Source organism: Schistocerca nitens, chromosome 4 (genome assembly GCF_023898315.1).
Source record: "Schistocerca nitens isolate TAMUIC-IGC-003100 chromosome 4, iqSchNite1.1, whole genome shotgun sequence".
In the NCBI taxonomy this organism is placed as follows: domain Eukaryota; kingdom Metazoa; phylum Arthropoda; class Insecta; order Orthoptera; family Acrididae; genus Schistocerca; species Schistocerca nitens.
In genome coordinates, this window is record NC_064617.1 from 398989167 (window position 1) to 399008226 (window position 19060).

The 19060-nt window shown below is 45.2% G+C and overlaps 1 protein-coding gene across 1 annotated transcript in view; it reads right to left on the reverse strand.

Annotated features, from left to right (window-relative positions):
* Positions 1-19060, reverse strand: part of LOC126252336 (transmembrane protein 117-like) — a 559109-nt gene that overhangs the window by 198480 nt on the left and 341569 nt on the right. The window contains exon 6 of the mRNA XM_049953223.1: positions 18049-18131. Coding sequence (XP_049809180.1) covers positions 18049-18131 — 83 coding nt within the window. The remainder of the gene's footprint in view (positions 1-18048; positions 18132-19060) is intronic.

Here is a 19060-nt window from a genome sequence, read left to right on the forward strand (position 1 = left end):
TGAAGGAAACGTCACCATGATAAGTGGAGCAGAAGTGGAAGAAACTTTTTTTTTTTTTACATATACTACAGAATATACCTAATTGAAGAAGAGAGAAAATTTTGTCATATTACATAAGAGAAGCAGAAGGGATAGTGTGAGTAATCAATAGAATTTTATAGGCACAAAGTAAAGGAAATCAAATATCTAATAATAATGAGTAGTTGGCACTTTCCACTAATGAGCACTTTGTGTCACTGATTCCACTAGGAAGAAACACTTTATACTACTATACTTCACTATTTGATGCGAGAAGAGAAAGCACTTTATCTTTTTTGTTGCACTTGTTCACTATCACTGCACACGTTATTCTTGTGGTGAGTGTGGTGAGGTGGCTGGTGGCGGTGCTGAGGGTCACAGGCTGGGAAGGACTCTGGCGATTGCTGTCTGCAGTGGAATCTGCAGGAAGTTTTTGAAGTTGTCGTGGTATCGCCTGTGCTGCTGGGCCGTCTTGTTCTCCTCCCAGAGGTCCATCAGGAAGGCCAGCCGGTCAGTCTGCCTCCGCGCTACGATGGCGTGTGCCGTCATGGCGAGGATCCAGAGAGTCGCCAGTCGCTTGGGTCGTGGAAATGGGTTGCAGTCTGGGGCGGTGATTGCTTCCACTGTGATGCTTCCCGGCGCCGTTCTGTTGATGTGGGCCACCATCTGCTGGCACGCTTCCCAGATGTTGATGGCATTCCCGCACGTGAATCGGTGCTCGAGGGTGTCGGTCATGCCACATACGTCACACTTGTCACTTGCGACGAGTTTTATTTCCGCCAGTCTTTGGTTGGTTGGTACCGTTCTGTTAATTATTTTATACCATGTCTCCTTCGCATGTTTAGGCAACATGTTTTCTGAGACGTTCCCCCATACTTGTTTCCAATTGTATTGCGGGAGTTTTTGTTCAATTTTGTTTTTTGCCGGCTTCCCCCTGAGGGCCCAGTATATTCTCTTGGCTGTTCTGTGGCTGGGGTTCGCCACGGTGTCCAGAACGTAACTTTTGTTGGCGTAGTGCAGCCTGACGTGTCGCATTCTGCAGGGAATGTGTCTCGTGTCGACCGGCGCTTCTTGTGATGCGGGCTTGTATCTTCCAATTATCTCGGCTGTGACGCTGTCAGGGTTTTTGTCCTGGATGGCGAGCGTTCGTTTCAGTAGAAGGGCTGCACATTTGGTCTTTATGTCAACTAGACCTAGTCCCCCTTCTTTTGTTGGCAGCGAGCACGTTGCTTGCGCCACTTTGAATATATTTCGACGCCACAACAGGTAGTACACTGCGCTCGTTAGTGCTCGCGCAATTTCTGTCGGGATGCTTAAGATTTGCGCCAGGTACCAAGCTTTCGACAGGATCGTCGTGTTTATCAGTTCTGTTTTCTGGTGGATTGTTAGCTTCCGGTTCGCGTGCTGTCTGGAGAGACCTCTTATGGTGTGTAGCACGTCCCTCCAGTTGTATGCGGCCATTCTAAGTGGACAAGACTGTATATATATTCCAAGAACTTTATGGCTTTCTGCTATTTTATACCATTGGCTGTCTGGTTTGAGTCGTTGATTCCCTATCGGCAGTAGCACTGTTTTTCTGGGGTTGGTTTGGGCGCCTGACGCTTTTTGAAATGTATTCATGATGGTTTCTACTCTCCCAATATCTTCCTGGTCTTCAATAAAGATGCCTAGGTCGTCAGCGTAGGCTATACATGCTACTGCTTTGCCTCCTACGGAGAAGCCTCTGATGTCGTTTGTGAGTTTCCGCAGCAGCGGGTCCAGTGCTATAGCGAATAGAGCCATTGACAATGGACAGCCTTGCCTCACGGATCTGTCCAGTTTTATCAGTTTTGTTTTCCAACTATTGATTATTACTGTCGATCTCGCAGTACTTAGTATCTTCTGGATGATTGCGATGAACTTTTGCCCAAACCCGAGTCTGTTTAGTGTCTCTACGAGATATTTGTGGTCGATCCTGTCGAAGGCTTTGTTGAAGTCCACCGAAATTATGGCACCTGCGCTTCTGGTGGTGGCTGCCTGTGCTATTATGTCCCTGTAGGTGCATGTGGCGTCAAATATATTTTTCCCTGGTACCGCACATGTTTGCCACGGACTGATGACTTTCCTCATCGCCGATTTCAGGTTGTTTGCGATGCATTTGGCTATTATTTTATAGTCGGCGTTGAGGAGCGTAATCGGACGAAACTCTTCAATGCGGCGGACGGCTCTCTTCTTAGGGATGAGTGTTATGGTCCCTTCGGTCAGCCCAGGTGGAATTTCCGCCCCATCGAGTATCTCGTTCACCATTTCCGTGAATTGCCCTCCTAGCACGTCCCAATATGCGAGGTAGAACTCGAGCGGGATGCCGTCGGCGCCGGGTGCTCTTCCTCTTGCGCTGGTCCTCATCGTTTCTTTGATGTCATCCACGTCGACATTTTCTGTCAGCAACGCCCTGTCTGCGTCTGTGAGCACGCTCCTCGTCTGCTGGAGGATTTCAGCAGTTGCCGCGTCGTCTGTCGCTTCTCGACGGAACATGTCTCGGAAATAGTCCTCGATGTGTTTTGTTAACTCCGTTTTCGTCGTGAGCGTCTTTCCCTGCTTGTCCTGAAGCTCACTTACGCACTTTCCTGCGCCTCTCTCCCTTTCCCTATTTAGGTGGTGCATGGTGAGTGGCTCTTCATCCACCTCGCCATATGTTTTACTTCTGGTGAGGACGCCTCTTATTTGCTGTTTCTTTATTTGAAGGAGTTTTGCCTTGATTCTCCTCACTCGCGGCAGGTATTGCTGGTCGTCTGCTGGTGCGTCGAGTGCGTCTTTCAGGCACTGCTGGTAGAACTCGGCCGTGGTTCGCCTCCAGAATGACTTTTCCGCGCTGTATCTTATCAACAGGCTGCGCATTGTCGGCTTCGCTCGTGCCAGCCACCACTCGGTCGTGCTGCTGTAGCGTGCGCGCTGTGCCAGGCATTCTTGCCACATTTCCACTATTTGCTTGCGCAGTTCCGCGTCCTGCAGGTGTTCCGTATTTAGCTTCCACGTGCTTCTTTTGCTGACGTTCTTTCCTTTTTGGAGATGCAGGCTGCATTCGTAGCTGCAGTGGTCCGAAAAGATGACAGGATAGACTTCGACGTGCGCAACATTTTTAGTTGCTGCTCTGCTGATATATATACGGTCCAGTCTGCTTTTACCATTTTTGTGGTGGTATGTAAATTCAGTGTGTGTTGGATGGAGAAGGCGCCACGAATCTTCTACTTTCAGTCGTCGGATCAGTTCTTGCAGTTCTGGGCACATGTTTGCTACAGGTATTTGGTCTTCAGCTGCGGCGACACAATTAAAATCTCCTCCAATGATGATGTTGTTATTGTTCTGCATCAGCAGTTCGGCTACTTCTTCATTATAGAAGGTGCTTCTTGCTCGCTTGTTGTCTGTACCAGAAGGTGCGTATATGTTGATAAAGAGCGTCTTTTCTATGCTTAGCGCTATCCCTCGGCCGCTTGACAACATTTTAGTCCCGCCAAAGTCGATCCCGTTCCGTACCATTATTGCCGTACCGCATTGGGATTCTGGGTCTATATTTGTGATTGCCGCATATCCTGGTATCTGGTTTATTTTAGTCGTAACCACTTCTTGCAATAGTGCAACGTCTGTTCTTCTATGGCGTAGGAAGTCCGCGAGGGCTCGAATTTTTAAAGATGTGCTCATTTTATTTATGTTAACTGTGACAACTTTATAGATTGTATTTGCCTGCCTGCTCATTTAGTTTATTAGTCGGTGCTATAGTCTGTGTCCATGCGGACATCTCTCTGGCTGTTTTCTCTTCGGTCCTGTGACGAGTTGGCGCTGCGTCTTTTCTTGTTTTTCTTTGCGGGTTTGTTTACTGTTTTCGTCGTTTGTGTCTGTTCGTCGTCTGTATTTTGTTGTTTTTTCGGTTTGTCACTGCTTCCCCTGGTGGAGGACTTTGCGGTGACATCGTCGTTTTGGTTGAGCTTTAAAACTTTTCTCAGGTGGTTACTCTTCTCCTTTATCCACTGCTCACGCGTCTGCTCCACGGTCGGGACGGCGCTTCCGCCCGCAGGCGTCGTCGCGTCGATTTGCATATTTTCGGTGGCCTGTTCCTCTCGTAGTTCCTCCTGCACCTGTTGTTGTGGCGCGCGCTCGGTCATCGGCTGACCTTGCTGCTCCGCCTCGTCCGAGCTGGTGTCGCTAATCTGCCTTTTATCTGCGTTTCCTGCCGGCTGGCCCGTAGCGGGGACAGGGACCGGTTCACCCTCGCCCGAGGGGGAGGGCTGCGCGGCCGCCGCCGTTGTCTCCGCCCCGGCTGGGCTGCCGCTGCCCGCGTTCTCCTGCTGTGGCGCGTCCGCGTCCCTAATCGGGGGAAATTCGGCAGCGAGATTCTGTGCTCTCCCAGCGTATGTATCTTCTCGGGGCAGCTGTAGTGGTCTTTTTCGCGGGCATTCATTTCTCATATGTCCTGTAGCGTGACAGATGGAGCAGGTCTGCGGCTGTCTGGTATACGAAACGAAACCCCTGTGCCCGCAAACGTTAATGAAAGACGGGATATGTTTTCTGAGGTCCATTTTTACCGTTCGGACGCCCGAGTCCACCTGTATTCGGTAAGCGCTCCCCCATTTTTCTCTTGTTAGTCCAAAAACATTCCCATAAAGCCTACAGCTCTTAATGATTTCTTCGTCCGGTACTTCAAACGGTAAATTGTAGATTTTGACGTTACGGATCCCGTAGCCAGAAGGCTGCATCTGAACGTTGCTTAGTGACCCATCTCTGTGTTTAAATTTCCAAGTTCCCCCATTTGTATTCACCAGTCTGTCAATTTCTGCGGGATTTCTTATTTTTATAAACAGAGCGTACAGAATAAAGTCCAACTGAATTCCAAGAATGTCCTCTATCGGCACTTTTACGTCATCAACTATCCAATTGTGGATGTCGAAAGCAGTCGGCTTCTCTAAATTCCTATCAAACGTGCACTGGATCGTGTCTTCACGATTAAGCGTCGTCATGATTTTCCGATTTTTAAACGTTAAGGGTACAAAGTTTTATACTCGCCAAGTAGCTGCAGCTCGGCGTCCACCTCAGGCGGCGGGCGCGGTGCGGGGTCGGTCTCGTGGCCGGCCGGCGACGGCGGGGCGGCCGGGAAATCCTCTGCTAACTGGGACGCACAATAGCGAGCGGCACACGTGTTCACAGGCGGGCAGCCAGCCAAGAACCCAGGACCCGCCGTTCCGCAGCTGCTCACGCTAACCACGGGACCACGGCGCTCCTGTGCTCCCGAGAGCCTTGATGTTGTCTATCATGCGTATGGACTACTCAGTTTGTATATTTTTCTTATTTTTTCATAGTTCCACACAACTTCTTCCTGTTTTCTCGATTGATCTGTGTTCAGTTTTTCAAGGCCTATCCACTGTGCCAACTTATAACTAAATCTGAGGGGGGTGCGATGGGGAGGTTCCCTTGTAAGGACATCGTGGGCAGCAACCCACCTCAACGTGGTGTCACCCCATTGGAGTGTAGCGTGACAGCAAGTTTGCTTTGATATACGGGTTGAAACCGCTACGGATCGTTCAGAACCGTTAGACGGAATCTGAACGTTATCCGAAGCAGAAAGGGGCTTTCATCCCTCCTTTTCCTCACCCTCCTGTGGCGCGTACACAGTGACCCCTTCCCACTGCGTTCACCATTAACCCACATTGCAGCTTACATGAACTCCTGAGTTGTGGCCTGTTTTTCGCATGTGTCGTCACCTTGCTGTCTGAAGTGTCTCCGACCCAGATAGTGACACAACCAGGCGCCATTCTTCTATATCATTACAGGGGTAAGTTATAGGCATCTGCTACATAAATTTCAGCGTCGCAATGGGAGACAACTGCGGGGTTTAAACCGTAGCTCTGTAATTGTGTTGCGTAGTGTGTTTTCAACAGAAATATTAATCTCCCAGTGTATTAAATTTGTGAGGCTGTAGGGAGCGAAGCGGCAGCATTCCGAGTGATTTTTGTTTGGCAGTGACAGCAGATGTCTTCAAGCGTACATCGGAGGTGTTTCAGTGTATGAAAGCATTATTGCAGGTTGCTTACGAGAGATCAGAAATGACCTCTGTATACTCGCTTTAATCTTCCCAGCTGGTCTTATACGTCATCTTCGAACTCGTCTTCACCGTACGCTCGCAGACTGGACTTTGTGGACCTCTGCGACTGCCTGCTGAATTGAAAACTCGTCATTTGTTTTTGGGTACATGAGGACTATATGCAGCGTAGAGAGGAGAGCGAGTACACGATTTCGCAAGCATAACCGAGGACTACTTGTCGACTCGTTACCGACTCTGCGGCAGCATTACAAGAAAACAGGACACGAGGTTGAAGTATGTTCTCTAAATGGTGACTATTTATTAAAAAAGTTACAGAAATGAATGCTAAGCGGCACAATGTGCTGAAGCCCATAGGCGTCAGTTGACATGACCAAAAGAAAGAATATACAAATTGCATCATTTCGTCACTGAGACATAATAACACTCCCGTGCGCTTGAGTAAGAGAACACAAATCGAAGCCTAGGAAGCCATCGCAGCCCCATCGTTCTCAGGTTCGTCATGCCGCGGCTGGTCCCGGCGGAGGTTCGAGTCCTCCCTCGGGCATGGGTGTGTGTCCTTCGGATAATTTAGGCTAAGTAGTGTGTAAGCTTAGCGACTGATGACCTTAGCAGTTAAGTCCCATAAGATTTCACACACATTTGAACATTTTTCGTCATGCCGGCGGACCAAGCCGGCATGCGAAGCCCACGAGACACACAGGCCCTGTGGTGCGCATCACAAGTGATACTATATGTCTTACGATTTGCAGCGACCATTTCTGGCGAGGAGCGAGCTACTTTGTTAGACCAGTTTAATTCTTCGTAGCTGCGCGTTTAAGTACACTCACGCTGGCGATAACACATGGGAAAGTTATCTTTCGATTTACGTACTGATTTCCCCCCTGGTTCCAGACACAGCCGAGTGTTCACCAAGTATGTCGGTCAAGGCAACTAGTGTGATGTCACAAGTTCATTAAGGGACCCGTGTTTCCAGTGGGCCCCGTCGGTAGCATATAGCACTGGCGCAACAGCGGAACCTAGCGAGAAGGAACGAAGCCAAGATGGCACCGACATTACGACAGCGCCTTGATTTCTGACGTATGCAACCCTCAACATGACAGTCGTATTCACTCCGTTTCTGATCTCTAGTGCTTAGGCTGTCAGTCAGCATTACATCATATTATGATCATATTTTAACCGTTTTACTTGCTATACACAGTGACAGAGACAGTAAGTAGTCATATAACAAGACTCAGTAGCAGTTCAGTGTCATTCACTCGAGCTTTTTCATTAGTATTTGGTCCCAATATTTTTTAGGTGGGCAGTAAAAGAATATAACTCCAAGTAATTATATCTTTTTATTTACACCACTTAACCATTTTAAATTGTCTTCTTTTTGTTGTTATGTTATAAATGGTGCAGAGAAAATTTTATACATTTAAACAAAAAACCTTAAACGCTGTGATATAGGTGGCTCAGTGGTAAAGTTGGATTCCCTGTCAGTTTTAGTATTTTTATCTTTCATCTACCACTTCTTCCACCTCTGGAAACGTTTGTTAGTGTGAAAAATGGATAGTTGCACAATGATTCAGGGCTTATGTTAAACAGCAGGTTCCTGTACAACTGGCTATGTAACTTAGTTCAGTGGTAGAAAGAAGGCAACGGTGTGTGACATACAGCAGCACCATGGAAAGTAAAGCTCTGTGGTGTCCAAAGCAACCTTCGGTTTGACGACAGCTTAACCGTTACAAGTTTTCAAAAACTACTTTAAAATACAATTTTTGCGGCTTTGTTGTCACATACATGGTGTACAACTTTGCTTCCGCAGCTTTTCCCCCAACATTTGAGGCTTTAATGAAACAAACTGGTTACACATGTATCATTCAAAGTATTTTCCATGGCCACTACTTTCTCCCACATTTCGGGCAGAGTATGAATCCTACATCGAAAAAATTATTCATCTTTTGAAGCGATCCACGAATCGATCCAATTTGTGACTTCTTCATGAGATCAGAAGTGTTGGTCAGCCAGGCCATGCGCCATTGATCTAAGCAGGTGATAGTCGGAGGGAGCAATATCTGGAGAATACGGCGGGTGGGGTAGGGCTTCCCATTTTAACGTTTCCAAGTACGTTTTGACCTCTTTTTTGCAACGTGGGGTCAAGCGTTGTCGTGCTTGAAAATCACTTTATCGTGCCTCTTGCTGTATTGCTGCCGTTTGTCTTTTAATACTCTACTCAAACGCATTAATTGCGTTCGATAACGTGCACCTGTGATTGTTTCACTTTGCTTCAACACCTCATAGCACACGACGCCGAGCTGGTCGCACCAAATGCAGAGCATGATCTTGGAGCCGTGAATATTCGATTTGCCCGTCGACGTGGCAGAAGCAAAGTTGTACACCTTGTAATATCTTCTAGTAGTGCGTGCACCACAAGTTCAGCCTAAGGAACAGCCTAAATTAGTAACGGGAACAACCGTATGGAACAAGCGATTCAGTCAGTTGTGGTTTTACGTATCGGTTGGATTATTATTCATTCATTTCTACCACGTGAAACCAGTCTGTGAACGCATCCGAATGCAAGCAATCGACGCAGTTCAGCGCATTCAGTTCTCAGTGGAAACACAAGGTCGTTTTGCATTGATAGTTCACTATTTTTGACGGCTCTCTGTTATGGACTGTTGTCACTGTTATTGTCGTTCCAATATCTGCTTTTTATTGAATGTCAATAACTAGCATTTGGTGCAGTTTTTCGTCCGAGTTTATGAATCGGCGTTTACTTATTAATAAACTTTGTTTCAGGATCAAAATGCCGACATGCTCAGGGGCGTGGATAGTGGAAATCATATGACTGGATAAAAGGTGACCCTGAAGATAAACTCAGTGCGGTATATAGTATCTTCAAGGATGTTCCATATTATGAAACTATATTAATTATAGAAATTCAAATAAAATTAAAGAATAGTGAGAAATATTTTTGGCGAAAAGAATACTTCCTACAAGTTAGCAAGTAAGCTTAAGAAGAATGTGGTGAAGTCACCAAAAAATTAAAAAAATGTATGTTATATGCTTTCTGTTTATGGCACATCAGGATTACCAAAGGAGAATTATGGGTGATGGTGCAAACCAGCGGGAAGAGAGAGACATAGCTTCAATAAATTTAAATAAAAAAGTGGTTGTTCATTTATTTAGACATAAATTTACAATGTACCACCACTTATTAACCTTTTAAAGCCGACCAAATATTCACATTTGATGCCAAAAGTACGAAACATTCATTTCTAAGTAAACAAATATATAAATTTTAAAAATACTTGATTTGTAGAAATATACTTCTTATTAATCTCCCCTTGAAATATGATACGTTGTTCATCTCTAAGAAAGGTGGCGATCCAAGTCATGCCTGATGTAAAACCGAGAAGACTGAAAAAGCATGTAAGTGAAATCATTCAGAACTGGTGACTAAGCGAAAGCATTCATACAACAGAAGTAGCCGTGGGGGACTTGTGTTAGTCAGTTGTTTTGCGTCAGGTGAATCCACTCAAACCCGTAGAGTTAATGAAAAACCTTCATATAACTGACGTGGCCTCAGAGACTGGTTTCTTTCGGTTATCTCATCCTGCTCAAAACACCGACTGTGAGAAAAAACAATCGACTGGGCAATCGGTGGTAAAACCAGTCGGTAAACCCATCACCAGCCCCCCCCCCCCAAAATATGACGCTGTTTCGCACTGATCCCCTTCATCGCCGGGAAGCTAACATTGAATACGAATGATGATGTCAATCGTGACGAACATTTTAATGGAATACGGTCTACGACGAGTACAAATAACCAAACCGTATGTTTGGGAGGAAGGAATAAGCAAATAGTCTCCATTACATTTTGATGAAAGAACAAAACTCCGAAAAAATGCTAAAATAATGATAGGCTTACGTGATTAATTGTTCACTCAATCAGATTGACTAGCCAACTCTTAGAATTTCCTCTGTGATCCTACTCCCTCCGAGATGATCGTTCGGGAGCTGGTAGGAAGCGGTCAGCGTTGACGTGCTGTCGATCACTAGATTACTTTCAATTATTTATCAGTCATTTCACAACATAAATGAGAAAGATTTTACTTTCCAAAGCAGCATGCATTTCAATTGACAGACATACCCTCTGTCCTATACACTCAAATGGGTATCGTAATTCTGTATCAGTGGCGTTTAACGAATTTTTTTCGGCACACTAACGTTCGTAATCCTATTAGGTTCAGACATTTCGCTCATGCGTGTGGTTCACAAAGCTATTGCATTCATTTCCGTTTCACACGATTTGCTGTCGGAACCTACATGTTTCGTTCACAGTTCCTGTAGGCGGAGAACGTTTAATTTCAAGACAGATACAAGATTTGTATAAGAAGTTATGAGTCCAAATTAGGGGGAAAATGTATTGAAGATATCGCTACAAGCAAAATTCTTCAAAATAGGACCCTTGGGCAACGAATTTGCCACAGTGGGAAGGCGCTCTGGAAGTCCTTTCCCCGAATGGTCGTCAAGCAGCCCGTGGAGCCGGCTTTGGCTTCATGGAGTTGTCATTTGAGGGCTGGCTTCACTTGCGCGACAGAAAAAGAGTTCGCCATATCGGGACTGTAGGGGAGCTTGGGAAACAGTGAGAAACGTTGTGGGCCAGATTGTCGTTGATCACGAAGCAAGTCTCATAATGCAGCTTCCAATTGGGAGCAATACCTAGACTCACTCGTTTGGCTCTTTGTACAGTCATTTTATTCATTCCTGCAGGGTATGCGATCATTTGAACACTTAACCGTCGACCTGAGCTCAACAAATCAGGCCCACATCGAACGCTGTCCTCGGCTCTACTCGTGGGCGGGACTCCCGCGCCAGTTTCACCTTCCACACTCTCTCGAATAACTTCGAGACACATGTGCCACCCCAAAACAGCAGATTTTGAAGGACTGTCACTACTGAACACTTTCGGGATGAAGACCAATGCTTCCACAGCCGATCTTCCGTCTCCTATAGAATTTGATGTCGTAGACTGCTGGAATTGGGAGAACCTCAGGGAGGTGTGTCTGAGAACAGGGTGGCTGTAATTAACCTTTCGTTACCTGAACCAGTGTAGACGGAACACTATTTACCGTATGGGCACCCAACTTTATAAGAATGATGTTTAGGCTGTGTGCTGTAGGATTTGTGTTGTGTTGTGCTGCTAAGTGCCTGGACTGGTGCGGCGACGAAGGTCTGAAACACAAGCATCAGTGTGCGTTACAGTTGCAGACGGTCAACATAGGTCTGGACAAGGTAAACAGGGCTTTACTCGTCAAGCTGTTTTATCAAATCAACAGCATTAGTGCTACTGGTCTTTGCAAGTATTGATGCTTTAAATGAATACGGAGAGATCCTCTTTCCACACCGGGGTTGAAGACATGATTTGGAAGCTCGAATTAACTGGGGGTTTGGGAATTACTTCTGGGAGAGGCAGACGGTCAATTGCGCCACAGACTTTCGTTACTGTTGACTTCGCTGAGAATGCTGGACGCAGTGTGCGATCTTTTAGCAGTGCACAAGCTGTGTCACGACAGATTAACTTTCCATGGTCCACCGTTCTAAAGTGCTGCGAACAAATGTGAAACGTTATCTAGGCTATCGTCACATTGAGCAAAGTTTGTAATCTGGAGCATAAACATGGTACGGAATTAACAAATATTACCCTCTAATGTGGAAATTAAAATATGCTTCCTGTAATGCTTTATCCGTTATCTCTTCCACATGTCCGTAAAATGTTTCCACAAAGTTTCATTGTCCCACGATGACTCGTTTTTCGTGGGGGCCCTCTTAAGTTACGAAAGTTTTATTATAACCACCATATATTTGGGTTTACACTTAGATGAGAAACGTTACTTACACACACATATCTCTCAGATATGTCAAAAACCTGCCAAAGTTAGTCACAAGTTGGCAAAAACTGTGCACCATTGACTTTAAGATCCCATTGCACCTACTTAAATTCTGTCATGATTGAATCCTCACTGCACTCGAAGGGTTTGCAGCCAGCGTCTGGGCTTACAATTACAATCGACGTAAATCAGTCTTGATTTGTACACAGAGGCGTGTGCTGCTGATGCTCACAGGAGCCTTTGGGATTATATCATTAATCAAGTTAGGCGTGTGTTCAATAGATATTAGTGTCAGTTATAGAAGATGAATTCATTGGTTTCGGAAAGGAAATCATCCCATAGTGAGAGAAATGACTGGTCAGGAAACAGCAACCAAAGTAGACCTAAGATTGTGGGAAGTGCGTGGACAACAACGATACTGACAAAATATCACACAGGGCACAGAGGATATGGCATGTTTCCAAACATCAAGGTGACGGTGCTTAGGAGCCATGTAAATACGTCTAGAGAGACGATACACTGTTTGACATGCCATGGGCCATACTCTGAATATTTAAGTTAGGTAACGAAATGACTGACAGATCTGCACGCATGTGGCGGCATACGTACAACAGACCATATTGTACTATTGTACTAGAGTACCTTGTTTAGGAAGATCTCCGGACTCATATTGACAGGTATTAGACGCTAAGTGACTAACTGGTACCTCGACTTTGGAAACAGAGGCACGATGGTATTTGGTGAACTAAATATGAAATAATGTATCCGGGGGGAGGGGAGGGGGAATGTGTAGAAAATAAAGTATGTGAAAGTGCTGAAGTGGATAATGTGAGAGTAGTAAGTATCAGCGAGGATTCGTCGACTCCGGAATTTAATGCCACACAGAGGGCGATGAAAGGCAGTGGATATGTTGTCAACAACATGGCAGCTACAGCAGAAGGAGAAAAATGAATGAGAACTTGCCAGCAAGAGCAGGCAACAGGAGGTAGAGGACGAACTGCATCACGATGTTTCATTGGCTGACCCTATGGGGACTGCGGACGGCGGCGCCATTCACCCGTGGCGCCTTCACAGGGCTTGTGTGTCTTGGGTCCGAGATTGTTTGTGAATGGTATGGGTTTCCAGAAACTCTGGTTCTAGAGATTTAGCACGTTGTCGCCAGGAAAGCTGGACTCATTTGCATTGATTAAGTGATGTTAGCATAGGTCATACAACATGTGATTGAAAGTATCCGCATTAACTATTAGAGGACATCAATATGGGCTATGCCCATACTTCGCCTTTATGACAACTTCAACTCTGCTGGAGACACTTTCAACTATGTGCCTCAACGTCCGTGGATCAATGGCAGCCCATTCTTCTTCAAGAACCGAGACGAGAGAAGGTAGTGATGATGGACGCTGCGGTCCGCAGGAAGTCGACCTTTTAACTCATCCCAGACGTGTTGCCTTGGGTTTGGGTTGAGAATTTGGACATACCAGGCCATTTCAGGAGTGTTCTGTTCTTCAAAACATTGCCTCATAGATGCTGTTTTTCAATACGGTACATTGCCGTGCTGATAAAACCAATCATCGTCTCCTAATTACATCTACATCTACATCTACATCCATACTCCGCAAGCCACCTGACGGTGTGTGGCGGAGGGTACCCTGAGTACCTCTATCGGTTCTCCCTTCTATTCCAGTCTCGTATTGTTCGTGGAAAGAAGGATTGTCTGTATGCTTCTGTATGGGCTCTAATCTCTCTGATTTTATCCTCATGGTCTCTTCGCGAGATATACGTAGGAGGGAGCAATATACTGCTGGACTCTTCGGTGAAGGTATGTTCTCGAAACTTTAACAAAAGCCCGTACCGAGCTACTGAGCGTCTCTCTTGCAGAGTCTTCCACTGGAGTTTATCTATCATCTCCGTAACGCTTTTGCGATTACTAAATGATCCTGTAACGAAGCGCGCTGCTCTCCGTTGGATCTTCTCTATCTCTTCTATCAACACTATCTGGTACGGATCCCACACCGCTGAGCAGTATTCAAGCAGTGGGCGAACAAGCGTACTGTAACCTACTTCCTTTGTTTTCGGATTGCATTTCCTTAGGATTCTTCCAGTGAATCTCAGTCTGGCATATGCTTTACCGACGATAAACTTTATATGATCATTCCATTTGAAACCACTCCTAATGCGTAGTCCCGGATAATTTATGGAATTAACTGCTTCCAGTTGCTGACCTGCTATTTTGTAGCTAAATGATAAGGGATCTTTCTTTCTATGTATTCGCAGCACATTACACTTGTCTACATTGAGATTCAATTGCCATTTCCTGCACTATGCGTCAATTCGCTGCAGATCCTCCTGCATTTCAGTACAATTTTCCATTGTTACAACCTCTCGATACACCACAGCATCATCTGCAAAAAGCCTCAGTGAACTTCCGATGTCATCCACCAGGTCATTTATGTATATTGTGAACAGCAACGGTCCCATGACACTCCCCTGTGGCACACCTGAAATCACTCTTACTTCGGAAGACTACTCTCCATTGAGAATGACATGCTGCGTTCTGTTATCTAGGAACTCCTCAATCCAGTCACACAATTGGTCTGATAGTCCATATGCTCTTACTTTGTTCTTTAAACGACTGTGGGGAACTGTATCGAACGCCTTGCGGGAGTCAAGAAACACGGCATCTACCTGGGAACCCGTGTCTATGGCCCTCTGAGTCTCGTGGACGAATAGCGCGAGCTGGGTTTCGCACGACCGTCTTTTTCGGAACCCATGCTGATTCCTACAGAGTAGATTTCTAGTCTCCAGGAAAGTCATTATACTCGAACATAATAAGTGTTCCAAAATTCTACAACTGATCGACGTTAGCGATATAGGTCTATAGTTCTGCACATCTGTTCGACGTCCCTTCTTGAAAACGAGGATGACCTGTGCCCTTTTCCAATCCTTTGGAACGCTACGCTCTTCTAGAGACCTACGGTACACCGCTGCAAGAAGGGGGGCAAGTTCCCTCGCGTACTCTGTGTAAAATAGAACTGGTATCCCATCAGGTCCAGCGGCCTTTCCTCTTTTGAGCGATTTTAATTGTTTCTCTATCCCTCTGTCGTCTATTTCGATATCTACCATTTTGTCATCTGTGCAACAATCTAGAGAAGGAACTACAGTGCAGTCTTCCTCTGTGAAACAGCTTTGGAAAAAGACATTTAGTATTTCGGCCTTTAGTCTGTCATTCTCTGTTTCAGTACCATTTTGGTCACAGAGTGTTTGGACATTTTGTTTTGATCCACCTTCCGCTTTGACATAAGACCAGAATTTCTTAGGATTTTCTGCCAAGTCAGTACATAGAACTTTACTTTCGAATTCATTGAACGCCTCTCGCATAGCCCTCCTCACACTACATTTCGCTTCGCGTAATTTTTGTTTGTCTGCAAGGCTTTGGCTATGTTTATGTTTGCTGTGAAGTTCCCTTTGCTTCCGCAGCAGTTTTCTGACTCGGTTGTTGTACCACGGTCTCTTACGATCTTGCTTGGCACATACTCATCTAACGCATATTGTACGATGGTTTTGAACTTTGTCCACTGATCCTCAACACTATCTATACTTGAGACAAAACTTTTGTGCTGAGCCGTCAGGTACTCTGTAATCTGCTTTTTGTCACTTTTGCTAAACAGAAAAATCTTCCTACCTTTTTTAATATTTCTATTTACGGCTGAAATCATCGATGCCGTAACCGCTTTATGATCGCTGATTCCCTGTTCTGCGTTAACTGTTTCAAATAGTTCGGGTCTGTTTGTCACCAGAAGGTCTAATATGTTATCGCCACGAGTCGGTTCTCTGTTTAACTGCTCAAGGTAGTTTTCAGATAAAGCACTTAAAAAAATTTCACTGGATTCTTCGTCCCTGCCACCCGTTATGAACGTTTGAGTCTCCCAGTCTATATCCGGCAAATTAAAATCTCCACCCAGAACTATAACATGGTAGGGAAATCTACTCGAAATATTTTCCAAATTATCCTTCAGGTGCTCAGCCACAACAGCTGCTGAGCCAGGGGGCCTATAAAGACATCCAATTACCATGTCTGAGCCTGCTTTAACCGTGACCTTCACCCAAATCATTTCACATTTCGGATCTCCGTGAATTTCCTTCGATACTATTGCACTTCTTATCGCTATAAACACGCCTCCCCCTTCACTGTCCAGCCTGTCTCTGCGGTATACATTCCAATCTGAGTTTAGGATTTCATTACTGTTTACGTCTAGTTTCAGCCAACTTTCTGTCCCTAGTACTATATGGGCGTTGTGACCGTTTATTAATGAGAGCAGTATACACAGTGCACAATAAAACCTGTTCACATCGTTCCGCATTTAGCGTTTTCTTAAGTGCAATAAGGGGACCACATCTGAACCACTAAAAACTCCCCCGTACTGTAACGTCACGTCCTCTGCAGGTCAATGTTGGCACTATACGTAATGGAAGGTAGTGCTCTCCAGGCACTCGCCAGACCCAAATGCAGACCCTTTTCATCGGACTGACACAGGATATAACGTGAGTCATCACTCCAAATCACTCGTTTCCAATTATCCGCTGTCCAGTGGTGACAATGTTTACACCACCTTAAGCTCAGCTTAGCACTGATTACGGAAGTGTGTGGCGTTTGAGGAGCTGCTCGACCATTGTTGCCAATTCTTTTTGACTCCATACGCATTGTCACTGCGCTAGCAGGATTGCTGGTGGCACTTTGGAATTCACGAATCATTCCTTACTATGGTTTCATGCAATATTTTGCAACCACCCTCCGCAACCCTCGACGGTCCCTTTCCGCCAGTGCATGAGGTCCGACTGTTCTTGGTTTAGCTGTGGTTTTTCTTTCGCGCTTCCTCTTCCAGTTACATCGCAAACCGTCGAATTTATAAAGATTCGAATGTCGTTGATGGATTTGTTCTTCACGTGACGTCAGATGACCAGCCCACGTTCGAAGTCACTGAGCTTTCCTGACCGACGCATTCTGCTGTTACTGCTTCTCTAATGTGAATACAATAGTCGCCGGTAGTGGTTAATTCCGCACTAGATAAACGTGTCCGGGTACTTTTGATCGGGTAGTGTAAATATACAACTCTGAAACAGGAGTCTCCTAAAGAATATTACTTCTTTAACTTTTACGTGTCCCAGTTGCTATCACGAACTGTGCTTAAGCTATCTGCTGTGATGGTAGTGCAGGTGATCAACAAGTGTAGTACCGTGAGTTAACGGTTTTGGGTGATATTTCCTTTTTTGTTTTATATTTACTTTCACTAGTTATTGTCAATACTGGAAATGCATTAGATATCAGGACGCTAATGTTTAAGCACAACTGGTTACAGTTTTCTGTAGTTATGTGAAAATGCGACCTGCTTTAGATTCTATATGGCAGATGTCGAGGCTGTAAGCAATAATAAATACACAAAATAATTGTCGATAGAACGTCGTGTTTTTATGTCCATCTTTTCACAGATGGTTGTGAGACCTCGACTGTTCAGAACAGAATGTCAAATCAAATCAAACACCTTTCAGCCGTCTTAATTTCCGAATTGTTATTTTATTGGGCTACCAGTTTTGGCTATATATTACGTCATCTTCAGACCCCCTGACCGACATGTAGAAAGATTCCCACCTCTGGTGCACTCAAAATAGGGGCCAGCATTCAGTGACTGGTATCCGCAGATTTTTTAGACAGCGACCGCTTCAAACATCACCTGCCATGTTTTTAAGCTGCGACTGAGCCTAGATACGGACCAAATAAAATACGAATTCCGAAAAGTGCGTTTGAAGGTGATTTCCTCCTCAAGCGAATCCACTTGGAGCAAACTTGTTGCGGCGTATATTGACTCAGAAAAAGAAAAGGATTCACTATTTTATACACAAATCCTGTACACTACCTCAGTTCAGACATGAGCAGGCGTCGTGGCAGGAATCAGTGTCTCGGTATTAAACTAGTTTTTGTTTTTCACTAGATTTCTATGTGGCGTTACATTATTTCACTAGATGGAAAAATGTACCACTATGACAAATGTAGTGTAGGAAATGCACTTTGTTGCTTGCACTGACCTTGATGAGCGACCATCGCCACTCCGGTGGGTACTTGGTCAACACGAAGCTGAACACGTTGCCCACGATAGGGATAGTCGACTCTGTAACACAAGACGGCAGCGTCAGCTTGGTACGAGAAATTAGTAAACACGTAGTAACTCAAAGACAACAGTCAGCATGACACAAGAACAGCACACTTCATATTTACAACGAAAAGGGAGGGCTTTCGAATGTAAATATTATATACAGGGTTATTCATAAGTACCTCCAGGCTTTTAATGGACAGAACATCTCTCAAATGGCTCTGAGCACTATGGGACTTAACTTCTGAGGTCATCAGTCCCCTAGAACTTAGAACTACTTAAACCTAACTAACCTAAGGACATCACACGCATACATGCCAGAGGCAGGATTCGAACCTGCGACCGTAGCGGTCGCGCGTTTCCAGACTGTAGCGCCTAGAACCGCTCGGCCACTTCGGCCGGCTCAGAACATCTCTCCAAGTGCTTAAATCACATTACAGTTTCTCAATATGGGCACCGATTGAGATGCAGCAGAATTCAATATGCACGTTCATTTCACTGAATTTGCAGAAGCGAGCTGCTTGGAAAGTGTGACAACTTCTTTTGGACATCTCTTCAAAGGGTTGCCCTTCTGCCTTCTGCAGGCGCGAAATAGTTCGCTGAGACAATACGGAGCAGTTGATTTCTCTACATCTCCTCACACATCCGCCCGCCAGTGCAGCTGCGCCACGGCTTGTATTACGAATCGAATTGCTCCGTACACAGGGTATCTAGATGATCTCTCCACTGATATACATCATTTTTTGTATGTTTCATAGTTTACGCGCAGTCGTCCTTTGAAACCCGGAGGTATGTACCAGTAAGCCTGTAAAATTTATAACATCTTTTTCATGTGTTTGCAAGCTATTCTCCGATAGATTTGTTAGGTGCCTCTTCGTGAAAAGAAAGAGAACAAGTCGAAGAGTACACATTACACTAATGGCTAATCTGTAGTTATCTTGAGCATT